Source organism: Notolepis coatsorum (genome assembly GCF_963971535.1).
Source record: "Notolepis coatsorum genome assembly, chromosome: 3".
In the NCBI taxonomy this organism is placed as follows: Eukaryota; Metazoa; Chordata; class Actinopteri; order Aulopiformes; family Paralepididae; genus Notolepis; species Notolepis coatsorum.
In genome coordinates this window covers 123,715,743-123,732,987 of record NC_140167.1, presented here as the reverse complement: position 1 = coordinate 123,732,987, position 17,245 = coordinate 123,715,743, and the positions used below count along the sequence as shown (strand labels likewise).

The 17,245-nt window shown below is 44.2% G+C and overlaps 1 protein-coding gene across 1 annotated transcript in view; it reads right to left on the bottom strand.

Moving 5' to 3' along the window:
- Positions 1–250: 250 nt before the first annotated feature.
- The window catches only part of parp14rs1 (poly(ADP-ribose) polymerase family member 14-related sequence 1), a gene marked incomplete at its 5' end in the record, with an annotated part of 70,925 nt that continues 53,930 nt past the window's right edge, over positions 251–17,245 (bottom strand). The window contains 5 exons of the mRNA XM_084311373.1: positions 251–1,699; positions 2,018–2,192; positions 3,120–3,259; positions 9,114–9,710; positions 10,922–11,140. Coding sequence (XP_084167499.1) covers positions 1,425–1,699; positions 2,018–2,192; positions 3,120–3,259; positions 9,114–9,710; positions 10,922–11,140 — 1,406 coding nt within the window. The 3' untranslated portion in view covers positions 251–1,424. The remainder of the gene's footprint in view (positions 1,700–2,017; positions 2,193–3,119; positions 3,260–9,113; positions 9,711–10,921; positions 11,141–17,245) is intronic.

The window sequence follows — 17,245 nt, the reverse complement described above, 5'->3', positions numbered from 1 at the left end:
TTACACTTATTACATGATCAACATTTAGTCACATTATTTGTCCCACTGCCCACCACCCTAGTTATATTTCGACCCTTGGCCCTCCATGTCAAAAAGTTTGTTCTATGCAATCAGATCAAGTGCCAAACATTTCTCAGCAATCATACTTCAGACGCAGATCAGTTTACAGAACAATGCCGTAATAACATAAATTAGTACTAAGATTCTAATTTCTCTTCTCAATTATTTAAATGTCAGACATGGATGACGAAAATGGATGAGTTATTTATTGAAACAGAAATTCTTTCACTTTTGTTTTCAAGCCAACAATAGGTAATATACAGTAAGTGATTAGAAGTACTGAAATAAAAAAGAATGTATACAAATGTAAGAGTATCTTTTACATGTGATACTAAAGTACATATCCAATAAACGTTCTACTTCAATGAATCGTGTGCTTTTTTCTAGCACTGCCCCCCTAATAGTTCCATTACCAGATGTGTTCGGATTATAATAACCAAGATGCATGAGTAATAGTTCCACTACCAGATGTGTTTGGATTATAACCAAGGTGCATAACTAGAATGTGGCAACAGATCATCAACATTTGAAAATTTCCATTGGGACTTGCACTTGCGCCGTTGAGGTTTAGTGACTCAACTCAAATACTGGCATGTAGCCTAGAAATCGAATTACATTACTGTGCTCGTCTTCAAAGATTGTCTTATTTTTCTTCTCAATTATTTAAATGTCAGACATTAAAACCAATGGTTATTTATTGAAACAGAAAGCCAACAACAGATAAGCATGCATACAGGTTTTAGTATCCCACGGTTTCCTAGAATGGAGCAATGCTTTTACAATGCAATTATTCTATGCCAGCGCTGCCCAAAGTAGGGCATGTGGGTGAAATTTGGCCCTCCACAGCCTTAATTTTGACCCTTCACAAGAGTGCCAGAGAATGATCAGGTCCATTTTGATGCAATTTAACTAAAACTTGCATTTATTATTTACTTGTTACAGTTATTACATGAACAACATTTAATCGCATTATTTGGCCCACCGCCCTTGTTACATTTCAACCCTGGGCCCTCCATGTCAAAATGTTTGTTCTATGCAATCAGATCAACTGCTTAAAATATCTCAGCTATCATACTTCAGACCCAGAGCAGTGTACAGAACAATGCTGTAATAACAGAAATTACAATTTTTCTCTTTTATGATTAACTTGTGATTTTATGAGTAACTCAAACATAACCTACAGTATAAGACCAAGAGCCCTCGGAATATAAGAATTTCAGCAGTAAAAATGGACAAGGTACATGATTAAAAAACGATTCGATCAAATACTCTTAATCATTAGCACACTAAACAGCTATTAAAAAGATTATAAGGCAGCATATGAAATGTAAGGGATCTTATTACTTGTTCCCCTGCCTGCTCCACTATTGGAAAGTAATCAAATACTCAGGATAGGCCATTTGGTCGTGGAAAACCATGAACATGTTTGGAGTATTCATGTCGTCCACCACACTGTCGTAGAGGTGATTGGCATTGGAGCTCTTGGCTGGTGGAGTGATCATGTTTGGTTGTCTCAGAGTGTAATCCCCAGTCAGGACATGGCAGAGATACATGCACTTTTGGCCCTGGGTATCTGGTTTGGAGTATATTTCAGATGTAGCTGCATTTACAGTAAAGCGTGTCCCTTTCCAAAGATCATCTGCAAAGAGGAGAATAGCAAAAGGTGAATCCACTGATAATCACGCCACAGAAAGCCATAGAAAAAACCGCAATCAGCATCAGATAGAATGGAAATTACATGCAGTAATCAGAGATATGCAGTAATCAGTCCCTGATACCGTTGTCATTTTGACTTCTCTGTATGGTCCTTTAAGGAGTACGGACGTTTTTAAGAAAATCATATCTAGACACTGACAGAAAGAGGGAGCAGTTTGAGAGGGAACAGTTTTGCTGATTGTACACGGCTGGTCCCATGACAGCCCTGTCTGCAAATCACTGACTAAACTAAATGTCTCACCTTTTTGTCCGTCGTAATTGCGGTTGAAGCCGGTGTCGTTGATGCGGTCTACATTGGTTTGGCACGTGCCGTGGAAGAGAAGTTTTGCGTTGTTATTGTGATGGTTTCTTCCCTCCATGTCCTGCTTCTTGACTTGGAGGCTCTGCCACATGCTCGGGTTCTGGATCCTCTCAATCTGAGGGGCAAAAGACTCACTCCAGTCAAAACCTACATATATTCTGACTAGAAAATGCATTTGAGACATAATTATAGCTGGTTGCAAAACTAAAGTCACACCTTGTGTCTAGTAAATAAAAACTCAAACTCAAATGAGTAATGTCTCTAATAGGCACGTTCACACCGGGAATAATTGATTCAGAACATGAAAAATCGGTGCTCAGTGTTTTCTAAAGCCTCGGTCATGTTCCGAACCAATTACAACAATCAAGCTGGAATTAACGTTAGATTCCTCTTACCTGTGGTTGATGCGTCTGGAGAAAAAAAAGTTCCAATTATCTGATGTCTGCTAGATCCATTTTCCTTTTGTATGATGCAATAAACGCCGAAAGCATATTGATTCTTGTGTCTCAAAAGCGATCAAATGCACTCGAGTGTTTGCCTTGATCAACATAACAAGATATCTCTGCCGGAGGATTTCCCCTGATGCACAGAGCGCCACATCCGGTTTAGAGTGGAGTGCAACTCGCCCGAAATCCACCAGGCGGCGGTATTGATGCGTTGAAATATCAGACAGGGTCCAGCTAGCTCCCGGAGCCTTCCTGGATGAATTATGAATGCCAATAGCGAATAAAGGAAATAACGATCATAAAAACGAGTAAACTCGTTGTTGCCGTTATTAGATTGGTGGGCAATAACAAGTAAACTCGTTTTTGGCGCAGGATGTGTTAATGGAGCAGGGTAGGGCCAAGTGCCCTGCCATTGGGCTGTGTGTAAAGGTTATGTCATGAGTGTCTCGTGGTTCCAGCTCTAATCCCAGGTTGGCATTATTCTAACTTTGATTGAACAACTCAAAAAACACAACAAAACCTAGCTTGAATGTAATGCACTAACCAAAATAGTGTGTCAATTAAGTGTACATGTTACATGGAGACCATTACTGTACCTTAACAACAGTGCCTTTGGATGAGGCCTGGAACTGGCTCAGGACTTTGTTGTACTCTGCACTTCCAGGCAGGATGGGGAAGGACTTAAAAATAGTGTCAGCTGGCATATCTTCCCAGGTAGTAGGCAGGCAGAACATGGCTGGAACCATAAAGCACATAACAGATTTAAACTTGCTGAACTGGTGTTTCTATCTTTTTTGTTTTTCATCTTTTTATTATTTTGTTTATTTTTATTTACCATTGTACATTTTCTTTCGACCATAGACCACCGTAACACTTCCGGTATTCTGAAATCATGGGAGAGAGAGCGGGGGGAGAAAATAAATTAATGTGGATGAGAGCCTTGACATTAAGTGGTTGTAGCTACGGCTGTGGGGGTGCAGGAGACATGATCCAATAGACCTTTATACGCCTGAGTCTCCTGAACACTCCAGTCTATTGGATCATGTGTCTAGCACCCCCACAGCTGTAGCTACAACCTCTTAATGCCAAGGCTCTCATCCACATTCATTTATTTTCTCCCCCCGCTCTCTCTCCCATGAGCTCAATGTAACGCGGACGTGCAGTGGTCTATTGCTATGCACTGTACTAGTAGTGCTGTAATAACAATTTCCCCACAGGGATACCTTATCTTATCTTTAGTATTGTTTTTCTTTATTGAGACAGCAGGAAGGCTGAGAGGGAGACAAGAGTAGGGAGGGGGTGTGGGTGGAGGCAATGCTACGCTAGCTACATATTACAGCCAGGCAAATGAATGGGTAGTGAGCTGAAGTACGCCTAGTAGCAGTAGTAGTAGACGGGTTTCCCATTAATTACCTAGACTGTGGCGGCCCGTCTAATTAGTCCCGCTACAGTTGTATAATGAACACAAAAAAAAGTTAATAAAAAAGAAATGTTTTTAAATATAAAGTTTGCCAATGGGGATGTATCAGTAATAGTCAGTGGTAGTAGTCGTAATAGTAATCCACTATATTTTTTTATTTTCTAAAAAATAAACCAGTTCAACACAGGTAACCACTTTTGCTTAATTTCTTTGATGGCTCAAATGTATGCTCTAGTCCAGTGGTTCCCAAACCTCTCCTCGAGACACCCCAGCCGTTCCATGTATTTGTTCAATTCCACCACCAGCACACCTTCATTCAACTAATAAAGGGCTAGTTAAGTTGAATCAGGTGTGCTGGTGGTGGAATTTAACAAATACATTGAACGGCTGGGGTGCTTCGAGGAGAGGATTGGGAAGCACTAGTCTAGTCGATTTTGTGTTTTGAGCACAACGTTCATCATAGATCTAGCCTCTTTATTTTGCTCTCAAAGTGCACCAGATTGATGCATTTAACTTTAAAATGTACACAAAAAATAAAGGTCCCCTAGAGGGCCGGAGGTTCACCCCCCATAGTCTCTGAAAATCCTGTGGGAAACACTGGTAGTAGTACCTGTAATATAGATCCACTATAAAATTCAGGCCATTTATCACTCACCCTGAAGTTGATGAAATGGTCCACCTTGTCAAAAGTTAAACAATGACATTTTGACAAAAGTTAAACGATGGACCATATCAACAAGTGTTTTGAGGTGGCTAGGTGGCGCAGTGGGCAAGGTGCTCGCCACCAACGCAGGAGATGCTGGGTTCAAGCCCAGTTCTTGCCGTTGCTACCAGCTTGGCTGGTCGTTCATACTAATACAATTGGAATTGCCTGCGCAGTAGAATCAGGAAGCGACGAGGGCGGCGTGTCCCTCCCACGCAGACCCTCGCCGCTGAGAGATTGCGCTGTGCAGGTGAAAAGATGCGACGGCTGCCTCCTCGAGTACCGGAGGGGACACGTGATGCAAGGCTTCGTCCACATTGCAGCCGGCTTGTGGGAGGCATGGCCTAACAGCGTTCGAGACAGGGGAGGGTAGAATTGGACAATACAAAATTGGGGACGGGAGAAAAATAGAAAAATGGGAGAAAAAGTAGATACAAAAATTTAAAACAATTGTTTTGACAAAGAGTGGTACATTTTGTTTAGGTAATATAGAATGCATCCAAGTAAACATTTTAATTACATGACATACCGTTAATTTGCCCAGCTGTGATATGTACTAATTAGCATTAGAGTTGTTCCGATTCCGATACCAGTATCGGAAATGCCTCCGATACAGCCTAAAATGCTGGTATCGGTATCGGCGTGTACGCGTCAAGTCTAGCCTCCGATCCGGGCGGCTAGGTGGTGTAGTGGGCAAGGCGCTCGCCACCAATGCAGGAGACGCTGGGTTTGAGCCCAGCTTTCCGCATTGCTATCAGCTTGGCTGGTCGTTCATACTAACACAATTGGCAGTGTTAGGGGTGGGAAAGCTGATGGGTGGGGATCGGACGTTGTGGACAGCGACTCCTACAGGTCGGTTGGTGCGCCTGCGCAGCAGAATCAGGAAGCGACAGGGGCGGCGTGTCCCTCCCACGCAGACCCCCGCCGCTGAGAGATCGCGCTGTGCAGGTGAAAAGATGCAACGGCTGCTTCCTCGAGTACCGGAGGGGACACGTGATGTAAGGCTTCGTCCACATTGCAGCCGGCTTGTGGGAGGCATGGCCTAACAGCGTTCGAGACAGGGGAGGGTAGAATTGGACGATACGAAATTGGGATGGGAGAAAATAGAAAATATGGGAGAAAAAGTAGATAAAAAAAAAAGTCTAGCCTCCGATCCCATATGACGTCATTTATCTCCTGCGGAGAGTGAGGATTATAAAATGAACGTGTTTTTAATCGACCGTGAATTAAAGTGTCAAATGCTGTTTGTCATTTTAACAGCAGATACTTTCTTAAATTCCATTGTCCCAACAGAGCGGTGTGACGGGGAGTTCGGATGTGTTTCGCTTGCTGGTGTTATGATAGCATTAGCTGAAAAGCTAGCTAGTTGGAACAACATCCGCTTTAACGTTACATCAAATCAGATAATCACCTGTCCTTTCTCCAGGACCTGACAATGGCCGTCTATCAACAATAATGCACCCACGGTAAATCGTATTCAAGCCAAGTAGCTACTGACTAGTGTTAACTGACTAACGTTATCAAATGCGATGTGAAAACCTTGCAGGGAAGACGAGCTAGGTCAGCTAGCTTAGCTTGATAACGGTACCTTGGCTAAAGTTGGGGCTATTCATAATCCAGCAATAATGGCTGCAGACCTGCAAGCAAAATACAGCAAGTTCCAAGTGCCAAAGGATAAGAGTCTGAGGCGGATTCTCAAAAGAGAATGTTGAATATTTATTGGGCATCGAAATTCACAACATATACCCGTCTCGTTACTAGCTAGCGTTAACTGAACCGGTGCCTTCAGGATAGTCCAACGTACAATGTCCCAACAACGTCCTCTTCTTCTATGGGGGGTAACTCATTCCGGGCCAACAGCGCCCTCTGCTGATGGCCCTTTCCGCGCCAGCGCTTTAGTCAATGGGAGGACGGGGATATTTGCGAACGCTTAAACTATATCTTAAATTATGGCTATGGGTCTAATACACCCGTCGCTTATCAATGACTTGCTTGCAGTCAACATGTACGAAACGGATTGTTTTTTCATTGGTACATTTCCGCTTTATACCGTTTTGAATACGAGTATAGTTTGAGATTTCTAGTAATTCCAGAGAAATCCTCGATAATAGCCCTTTAGTGGAATACACAAAACACGTTGTAATTTTTCGGCTGATTCATGAATCGTTTTCAAATAAACGCTAGATTATCGATAGTATATGTGTCCTTATGCACGCTAGAGAAGCAGGCTGAAAAATCGATTATCCGTGCCTTGGTCAGCGCTAACGGCACACACATACACACACGCTCCGATGGCGGAGAAAGGAACATCTGATTAACCCAAGACTGGTAAAATAGAGTCCTTACCTCACATCAGATGTTCTGCAATAAGATTAATCAAATTCCTGATCGCCATTCCAAATATTGATCGCGTTTATTGATCCAACGTTATAGTCCAAAACACATTATCGACGCTGCTCCCACCCTCCCCAGTGAATGTGGTAACACGATACTGCTTGCCCGAGAAGGGAAACCCCGGACAGACGTTTTTTTTTCTGATGCAGTCTCCAGCCAATCCAATCCAATGATGTGCAATACCATCCGGGAGACGATAGCCGGCGGTATTTGCCCTTTGCGAGCTCAGACCCATTCCCAATGATAACGTCAGGCTGGATGGATGAAAAATTTATGGATATCGCTAATAAAAGAAATAACAATTAAAACCTGACTATACTCGTGATTGGCACGGAACGCATGGCGAGTTAACCCGACTATACTCGTGGTTGGCCCGGAATTAAGTTAATGGCGGGTTAATGGCGGGTCACAACCACAGAAAGGTGCATACCGCCACCTACTGTACAACCCGGATGTCCCAACAATAGTTCCGTGGGTGAATTATGTCTAATCACCACAAGCTAGTCATAGTATTATATTGAAATTCTTTTATTGGGAAAACCACGTTCCCATGATGTGTTTTGCCATACAACATGGCAAATGCCCTAACTCATTGAGCACAGTTGTAAATTAATGATACAAATCTATACAATCACCTGTTGTTGAATAAATACCATTACTTTCTAGTTATTACAAAAAAAACAGTATATGTAAAACAGTATCTGTAATTTTTTTTTTATAATTCATATAATATATATATCTATTTTATTGTATGCACTGGTATCGGATCAGTACTCGGTATCAGCCGATATCGGAATCGGATCGGAAAGGAAAAAATGGTATCGGAACATCTCTAGTTAGCATAGCATAGTGTTACATTATCACAGCTGGGGACCAGCAAGGGGTACACATGAGAGAAGTCTACTGGACCTACTGGAAGGATAGACTGGATTATAGGCCAGCATGTGGTTCCAGAGGCAGGGATTTTAACCACTACACCTATATAAGTCTATCTGCATCAAATCATCTAATTTATATTTTCTGTGTAAGGGGAAAGAGGTGTGTAAGAGAGGTCGGGTGGTGTGGTAGGTAAGGAGATGCTGAAAAACAACATCCTTTCAATAGCTGCCTTTTATTTAAAGGGGACATGCATTGCTATTCCTTTCACTATTTGGGCAACTTTACACAATTCCTGTGAGTCTATGGAACACATCTGTAAATACTTTTTCAAAAAAATTCATTGTTTTGTATTTCTAATCAAGTATTCTAAAGCAGCATTTTTCCACTTCAAGATTTCAAGCTGTTTTGGGCGCTTTGAGTGACAGTCACCCACAGTCAGACAGAGGCAGACCGAGAGATAGAGGAGGGGGATACTAATTAATTTCGCCGAAGGGGGCATAATCCCATGGGACAATGCATTGGTAACTTGTTTCAAATGACAATATATATACCCCTGTGAATATTATTGCACGGATCGGAATATCTTAAATTATGGCTATGTGTCTAATACGACCGTCGCTTATCAATGACTTGGTTTGCAGTCAACATTGTCGAAACGGATTTTTTTTTTATCGGTTCATTTCCGTTTTATACCATTTTGAAAAACACTCGTTTTTTTTACTTTCAGAAACAATTTAAGATTCTGCAGGAATCGTGCTTTACTGTAATACACAAACACGTTGTCATTTATTTCGGCCTATTTATGATCGTTTTCAAATAAACGCTAGATTATCGATAGTATATGTGTACTTATGCACGCTATAGAAGCGGGCTGAAAAATCGTTACTTGCCTGAGAAGTAAAATGTGGATTCCAGACTCTTTTTTTGCCATGCGTTTCATTCAGTCTAATCCAATGGGGTGCAGTACCATCCGGAGAGATGATAGGGGGCGGTATTTTCCCAATTCGAGCTCAGAGAGAATGCCAGTGGTAACGTGATTGATGAAATATGAATGGAAATCGCTAATAAAAAAAAAAACTATTAAAAAACGGCATATCTCGTTCCTGGCACTCAACGGTTGGCATGAACTAACGAATTATGCCATGGCTGACACTGAAAGTGTTAATCTACAGCATAGTCTGTGGTGAAGTTTACCTAGTTTGTCAATGCGATTGACTTTGAAGCTGTTGCCCTGGTCGTCGATGGCAGGACCCTCTGGCAGCTCGACCTTGTACACCTGACCCTGCATAAAGACTTCCACAAACGGTTGATGCTTCTTCAAACCCTCCTCAAGCTGGTAGTTGGTGATGGGGTCGAAGCTCTGGAACTGAAGCCCCTGAGCTCCATACTGCCAGTCGGCCACAGAGCCTGCCTGTTCCACATTCTTCTGGAACTGCTCCTCTTCTCGGGCCCTCTTCAGCATGGCATCGATCACAGTAGTGGCGTTGAGCACATCCATGTGAAGTCCCTCAATGGTGAGTAAGGCTTGATGTTGATTGTATTCTATCCGCACGTTCATGGTGGCCTGGATGTCAACAATGCGCTGAAGGTCAGAGTCGGAGAGGTCTGTAAAGTCCTTTCTGCCCTGGCTCTTGTTTAGTAGGTCACCGATCCACTTCTTGGCTGAGTCAACTTTGGCCCGTGTGTCACCACAGATGTGAAAGCAAGCTGGATCAACCTTCTGGCTCACAAAGACAAAGGCTTGATTCTTCGGTGGCTTGCTAGCGGTAGCACTTCCCCCAGTGAAGAACGCTGAAAAAAGTGTCATAAGCAATAGGCATTTAACAGTATATTGGGCTTGGGAAGCTCATGTCAAATTTCTGGGGCGGCTTTGGCTCAGGGGTAGAGCGGGTCGTCCAATGATCGAAGGGTTGGTGGTTCGAATCCCGCTCAAGCCCATGTCCATCCCATTGCCGTTGTGTCCTTGGGCAAGACACTTAACCTACTTGCCTCGTATGAATGTGTATGCATGTGAATGAATGTTGGTGGTGGTCGGAGGGGCCGTAGGCGATGATTATTCGCCACGCTTCCGTGAGTCTGCCTCAGGGCAGCTCTGGCTGCAATTGTAGCTTACCACCACCGGTATGACTGTGTATGAACGAATAATGGACTCTGTGAAGCGCTCTGGGTGTCATGAAGAGCGCTATATAAATCCAAGTCATTATTATTATTATTATTACTATATGTAGAGGATCACTTTGGTGGATTTCTCGGTAAAAAGATGGTTTGGAAGTCTCATGACCATTATGGGAGGCACCTTATTTTTCTCCCTTTCTCTATTTCTGTACGTTATAGCGATTTCTCTATGCAATGCAATAGAGGTGATCCTCCAAATATGGCAACTGGCGTCCATAGCAATCATCTAACCTCCCAAGCCCGATTGCAGGAATATAGGATAATGACACAAAGAAGTCACATTATGCATTGTGAGGCCAAACATTGGGGGTGTCATATATTGAGTTATGGCTATAATTAGAGGTGCACCAGTTTTAAGTATTCTCTGATATAGCACACAGATATGAGTGTTATACTTGATATTGAAACAGCTACCTTATTCTGTAGAAAAGTGTGGGGTAAAACATTCTACATCAAGACAGTTACACTTTGAAGTTTTATATAAGCAAATGCCCACCTCCCATTTCATTTCCTGATTTAACCGATAAGATAATCCTTTCATTGCACTAGTACTCAATTCTTAGTATACAAAATGCAGATACATTTTGTAGAGCACAAGTATTGAGAGTACTTTACTACAAACTAAATGAATGTGTACAAAACAGTTTTTGGATGTGTTTTTGGACATTATGTGCAAAATAAATCAGCATTGTTTTTTGGTGAAGTCAAGTGCCCCTTTAAGCTACGTGACTCTCCTCAAGAGAGGTCATTTGAAACTGTTGGATGCAAATTCATTATGTCCCAATTTTGAATCCTAGTAAATATCAGGTGTTATTTAAAGTACATACATTTTATTTGAGAGCCGAGGTTCCCCCAGAAACCATGTACATCCTGAGGATCAACATCTTCTTTCTTTTGCATACTGCTGTAAAAGTCGTTCAGCATGGCAGGCTGAAAGATGATGATCCGGACAGTCCTCAGGAGACTCTGAGTATTCTGGCTCACCACATCCACTACTGCGTCCAACATGGCATCTGCTGCCAGGCTTGCCTTTGTGCTGCCTTGGCCTAAAATGGAACATGGTGAAAATACCAGTAGTGTGCAAAGAGCCCGCAGAACAAATACCTGGGTCTAGTTCTTTATATATCTCTTAAAGGGGAGATGAAGCATAGCGATATAAACATAGTCATAGCATCAAATTAGTATTTAGATAAACCACAGAAAAAAAATCACGTTATAAAAATAACGTTTCTAAGAAAAAACTATTTGTTATGTCCATTTATGTAGCATTTATCAACATGTGCGCTGCCATTTTGTTGCTGACGTCACAGAGATGGTTTCGCCCGCAGCCTCCCACGTACCTAGCTACTACTATTACCTGCAGCACGCTGTAGCAATATTATTAGGCTCCTCAAATATCATTATTCATAAAAACATATTTATGTAATATTTTACAGCATTGAGCAACCCCAACAGGGGGATGCTGCATGCTCTGTCATCTTTGAGATGGCGAGACCTGCAGTTGGCACCCGAGATGGCGAGACCTGCAGTTGGCACTGTGTGAGGCCACAACATTTGAGCAAATTAATAATACTGCATGTTCTGAAGGTCCAGATTAATAATTAGTAGGGATGCCCCGATCACGTTGTTTGCCACCGATACCGATCGTCTATGAGCCATATCGGCCGATACCGATCGTTTTTGGTTTTAAATTAAAAAAAAATATATATATATATAATTTTTTTTTTAATAAAATATATATATATTATATAATTATACTTGTAGTTGTATTATCTGCGAGCCACCACGCAACAAGTCAAAATGCTCGCTATCTGCAAACAGCTCCACTGTCTGTGTGTATACTCTGCTTTGGTCAAATCACATTCAGCATGCCCTCAGCTAGCCCCTTTCGTGACTGCGATGCAAGCCAGGGGCTCGAATATGCATCGAATCAATGCTATAAGACATATCAGGAGCTATCTGTAGCTACTGCTAGCCGGCTAGATAACGTTAAGACAACGCCTCAGTAAACTATTTAGTTTACTTGGACATTTCATATAAACAGTGAGCTAACGTGAGCTACCTACTTAACGGAGGTATCATGCACTACTAGACTATTGCTGGAGCATTTGTTGATATCAGGAGCTATCAGTAGCTAGCCGGCTAGATACCGTTAGACAATGCCTCATGTATTAAACTAAAAGTGAATAGTTGACTGGGTCATTTTGTTTAAACAGTAACGTTAGCTAGGTAGCTAACGTTAGCTCACAGAGGTCCATGCACTAGACTAGAGCAGACTATTGCCGGAGGCAATAGGAGCCTCTGTTGACACAGGTCTGGGAGGGGCAGGGGGAGGAGGGGGAGGGGCAGTGCGCTGCAGCTCTGTGTGCCTGAGAGAGAAGTCAGCGAGTGAGAACTCCGCTAAGAATTGGATCATGTTTTTCGATCGGTTTTCACGATCTGCGAAAATAAAGCATTATCGGAATTCACCGATCTCATTTATACTGAATATCGGCCGATACCGATCGCTGGCCGATCGATCGGGGCATCCCTAATAATTAGAATTATTTCAACAGAAAGGTATAGATTGGGCTATCACCTAAAGTCTGTTGGTTCTATGAGTTCAGCCTCAACCGAACTCAGTCTAAACGTCTCTTCTTTCTCTGTTATCCTCTGCCCGTCGCCGTCGGCAGATCGATCGATCGTTTCCAACTAATAACGGCACTAACGTTACCACAGGGCTCTACAGTGCGACCATATTGCTCGCATATGCCCCTAGAAATATGTGTGTGCGAAACGGAAAAATCAATTACTTGCACGGTGTTCTAGCTATGGCGCGACCCAGGTCAGTCGCTGTTGGTTTTGCTCAGCAACAATTGTGCACAGTTTTAGTTACCGGTATGTTTGTTTTTACTACTTTTTTTACGACCGCCAGTCACTTATTGACCTAAACTCCGGACTCAAATAGGAGTTTAGAGACACTTTATGCCAAGATTGGCCAATGGAGATCAGGCGGGACAGAGACAACGAGGGGGACAAAGGCGGCAGGACAAAGAAGAAACACAGAGGAAAGAGGAGCGGAATCAGATTAAGACTTAAAATATCTGCTTACCGTCCGGCTATTCCATCCATCTTCCTGGCGAATGCACGTTCGCTAGAGAGTAAGATGGATGATTTACGAGCACAGGTCCGATTCCAGCGAGAGATGAGGGACTGCAATATCCTGTGTTTCACAGAGACCTGGTTGAAACCAGCGACTCCGGACCACAGCGTCTCTCCCTCGGACTCCTTCACCGTCTTCAGAGCGGACCGCACAGAAGCCTCCAGGAAGAGCATCGGCGGGGGTGTCTGTCTCATGACCAACAACGGCTGGGTAAACCCCAAGGAGATCAAGGTACTCTCCAGTTCATGCTCCCCGGACATGGAACATCTCTCCATCCAATGTCGCCCCTTCCATCTTCCATGTGAGTTTACCGCAGTAATCATGACTGCAGTATACATCCCTCCCCAAGCGAATGCCGCCAGGGCGCTGGCGGAGCTACACGATCATCTAAACACACATCAGATCAAACACCCAGATCAAACACCCATGATCGTAGGGTAGCCAGGGGCCCCCCAGGGCTGTGTTCTGAGTCCCCTCCTCTACTCCCTGTACACACACGACTGTGTGGCTCAGCGGAGTAGCAACACAATCATCAAATTTGCTGACGACACAGTGGTGGTGGGCCTGATCTCTGCCAACGACGAGAGGGCCTACCTGGAAGAGGTCAAGGTCCTGGCGGGATGGTGCCAGGAAAACAGCCTCTCCCTGAACGTCAGCAAAACAAAGGAGATGATTGTGGACTTCAGGAGGTCGGGGGTCAAGGACTACAGCCCCCTCAGCATCGACGGGGCACCGGTTGAGAGAGTCAACAGCTTTAAGTACCTCGGAGCCTACATATCCGAGGACTTGACATGGACCACACACATTGACAGTGTTGTGAAGAAGGCACGACAACGCCTCTACTTCCTCAGGCGCCTAAGGAAGTTCCAAGTCAGTCAGAAGATCCTTAAGAACTTCTACTCATGTACAATAGAGAGCATCCTGACTGGCAACATCACCTCCTGGTTTGGGAATAGCACTGCACAAGACCGAAGCAGACTACAAAGAGTGACACGTTCAGCCGAACGCACAATTGGAGGGGGGCTCCCCACCCTCCAGAACATTTACAACAAGCGGTGCAGGGGCAAGGCTAAGAGAATCATTAAAGACTCCAGTCACCCGAACAACTGCCTCTTTGAACTGCTGCGGTCAGGCAAGCGATACCGGAGTCTCAAGGCGAGCACAGAAAGACTCAGAAGAAGCTTCTATCCCCAGGCCATCAGGCTGCTCAACGAACAATGAACACTACACAACAACAACAACCATCAAACGCACATAGCACACACATCCACACGCACACACTCACTTTAAACAAACACACTGTAGCACCCACTCCCCACACTTTATAGCACACACTCACTTTAAACAAACACACTGTAGCACCCACTCCAGACACTTTATATTTATTGATGAAGGATTGCACTACAACTCGTACACCTTACTGTAAATTGTACCTAAATTGTACCTCATCCCATTTCTGCTTTGCACTATATAGTATTGTACATTAGTACACTGCATAGTATTGTATATTATATGGTAACTCAGTTACGTCTATTCTGCATCGAACATTGTACATATGTCTATACTGAACACTGTGACCTCATTTTCTACTTCTAATTTACATGCTATACTATGTTATTTGATACTATCTTGTCTAGCACAGTCTCTGGAGCGTAACAGTAAAAAGCATTTTGTATGAAAGTATTCTGTACTTCTGTATGACAACTATTAAAGAAACTGAAACTAACTAGGGCCTAACAAAATTAATAGTTGGTTTCAGGTTGCCGACCGACCCTGCCGATTTAGGTGCGACCCAATATATTTTATGAGTTAAAAAAAATATATATTATATAAAAAAAAAAAAAAAAAAAAAAAAAATTATAGAATAAAGAGTCATAGAAATCTTAGTCAAACATTTAGTATTATGGATATTAAACATGCTGGCAGAGTACATGCATCCATGTTGTTGTGAACATTTGAATTAAATAAAGAAATTCCCTATCCATAGTCGCCGTGGGAAAGAATAAAATAAAAAAATAAAATAAAATAAATTCCCTACCTACCCATGGCCAAACTGACAACCAACCTGAAACCAACTATTAATTTTGTTAGGCCTAAACAAGAAAATTTGAAGAAAGTAATGCAGTCTTTCTTTCAACACATTGTCTGCTCCACCAGAGGAGGAAATACACTCGATCACTGCTACACCCCGTTCAGAGCCGGATACAAGGCTGTACCGGCTCCGCCATTAGCGGGAACAACGAGCACGTCGGATCATGCCGCCATTATCCTGGTACCGGCTTACAAACAAAGATCACGTGACGCCGTCGTGTCACGTAGGTAAAAAGATGGACCGACCAATCAGAGGCCATGCTTCAGGACGCACTCGAGGACGTCGACTGGGGAATGTTTGAGGGAAGCGCCAGTGACGTCAGCGAGTTCACAGACACTGTGGTGTCCTTCATAACAACACTTTCTGATAGTATTGTCCCCACAAAGAAGGCGAGGGTGTTCCCGAACCAGAAACCATGGGTGGACAGTACTATCAGAGCAGCTCTGAACTCTCGCACCACTGCCTACAACCTTGAGTCAGGAAACATGGAAGAGTACAAGACAACAGTCTACACTCTGCGCAAGGCTGTTAAACTTGCGAAAAAGACGTATGCTGACAAGATGGAGGCACAAATGGCACAGAATGACACAAGAGGCTTATGGCAGGGACTGAGGACGATAACTGACTACAAAGTCAGCGCCCCCTCAATGGGGAGCGACGACGCCTCCCTCGCGGACCAGCTCAACACCTTCTACGCACGGTTTGGTGCAAACAGCGGCGCCGCTAGCTCAACGGCTAGTGACGTCACTGGCGTGCCGGCTGTTGTGGAGGGGGGGCATCCGCGGGGGGGCGGGGACGCTCTCTCATTGACGGTACACAGTGTGAGAAGAGTATTTATGCAGGTGAACACCAGAAAGGCTGCTGGCCCAGATGGAATAACAGGACGCATACTTAAGTCCAGTGCTAACCAGCTAGCCCCTGTGTTCACCACCATATTTAATCGATCCCTGGAGGAGTCAGTGGTCCCTGCTTGCTTCAAGATGTCTACCATTATCCCGGTACCAAAGAAACCCTCCCCAGCAGGTCTCAATGACTACAGACCGGTGGCACTCACCTCTGTGGCCATGAAATGTTTCGAGAGGCTGATCAAGGATCACATTTGTGCCTCCCTCCCCAGTGATATGGACCCTATGCAATTTGCATACAGGCCAAACAGGTCCACTGACGATGCGGTCTCCCAAGTACTGCACAGCACCCTCTCTCACCTGGACCGTCAGAAGGGGGGCTATGTGAGACTGTTGTTCATTGACTACAGCTCAGCGTTCAACACCAGTCCCCACCAGACTGGTGGACAAGCTGATCGAGCTGGGTCTGAGCTCCACTCTGAGCGCCTGGATACTGGACTTTCTGAGTGAAAGGCACCAGGCGGTCAGGGTGGGGGGTCAGACCTCCAACACCATCACCCTGAGCATCGGGTCCCCCCAGGACTGTGTTCTGAGCCCCCTGCTGTACTCACTATACACACACGACTGTGTGGCCAAGTTCAGCTCCAACTCCATAGTGAAGTTTGCGGACGACACAGTGGTGGTGGGGCTGATCTCGGACAACGACGAGAAGGCCTACCGGGAGGAGGTTGAGGTACTGGAACGCTGGTGCCAGGACAACAGCCTGCTCCTGGACAGGGTGAGCAGCTTTAAGTACCTGGGGGTCCACATCGCAGAGGATCTGACATGGACAACACACATAGACTCAGTCGTAAAAAAGGCGAAGCAACGCCTCTACCACCTGAGACAGTTAAGGAAGTTCAGAGTATCTGGGAAGATACTCCAGTCCTTCTACTCCGGAGCTGTAGAGAGCATCTTGACTGGAAACATCACTGCCTGGTATGGAAACAGCACGGCACAGGACAAGAAGGCCCTACAGAGAGTGGTGCGCTCAGCCGAGCGTACCACAGGTATTGCACTACCACCCCTGCAG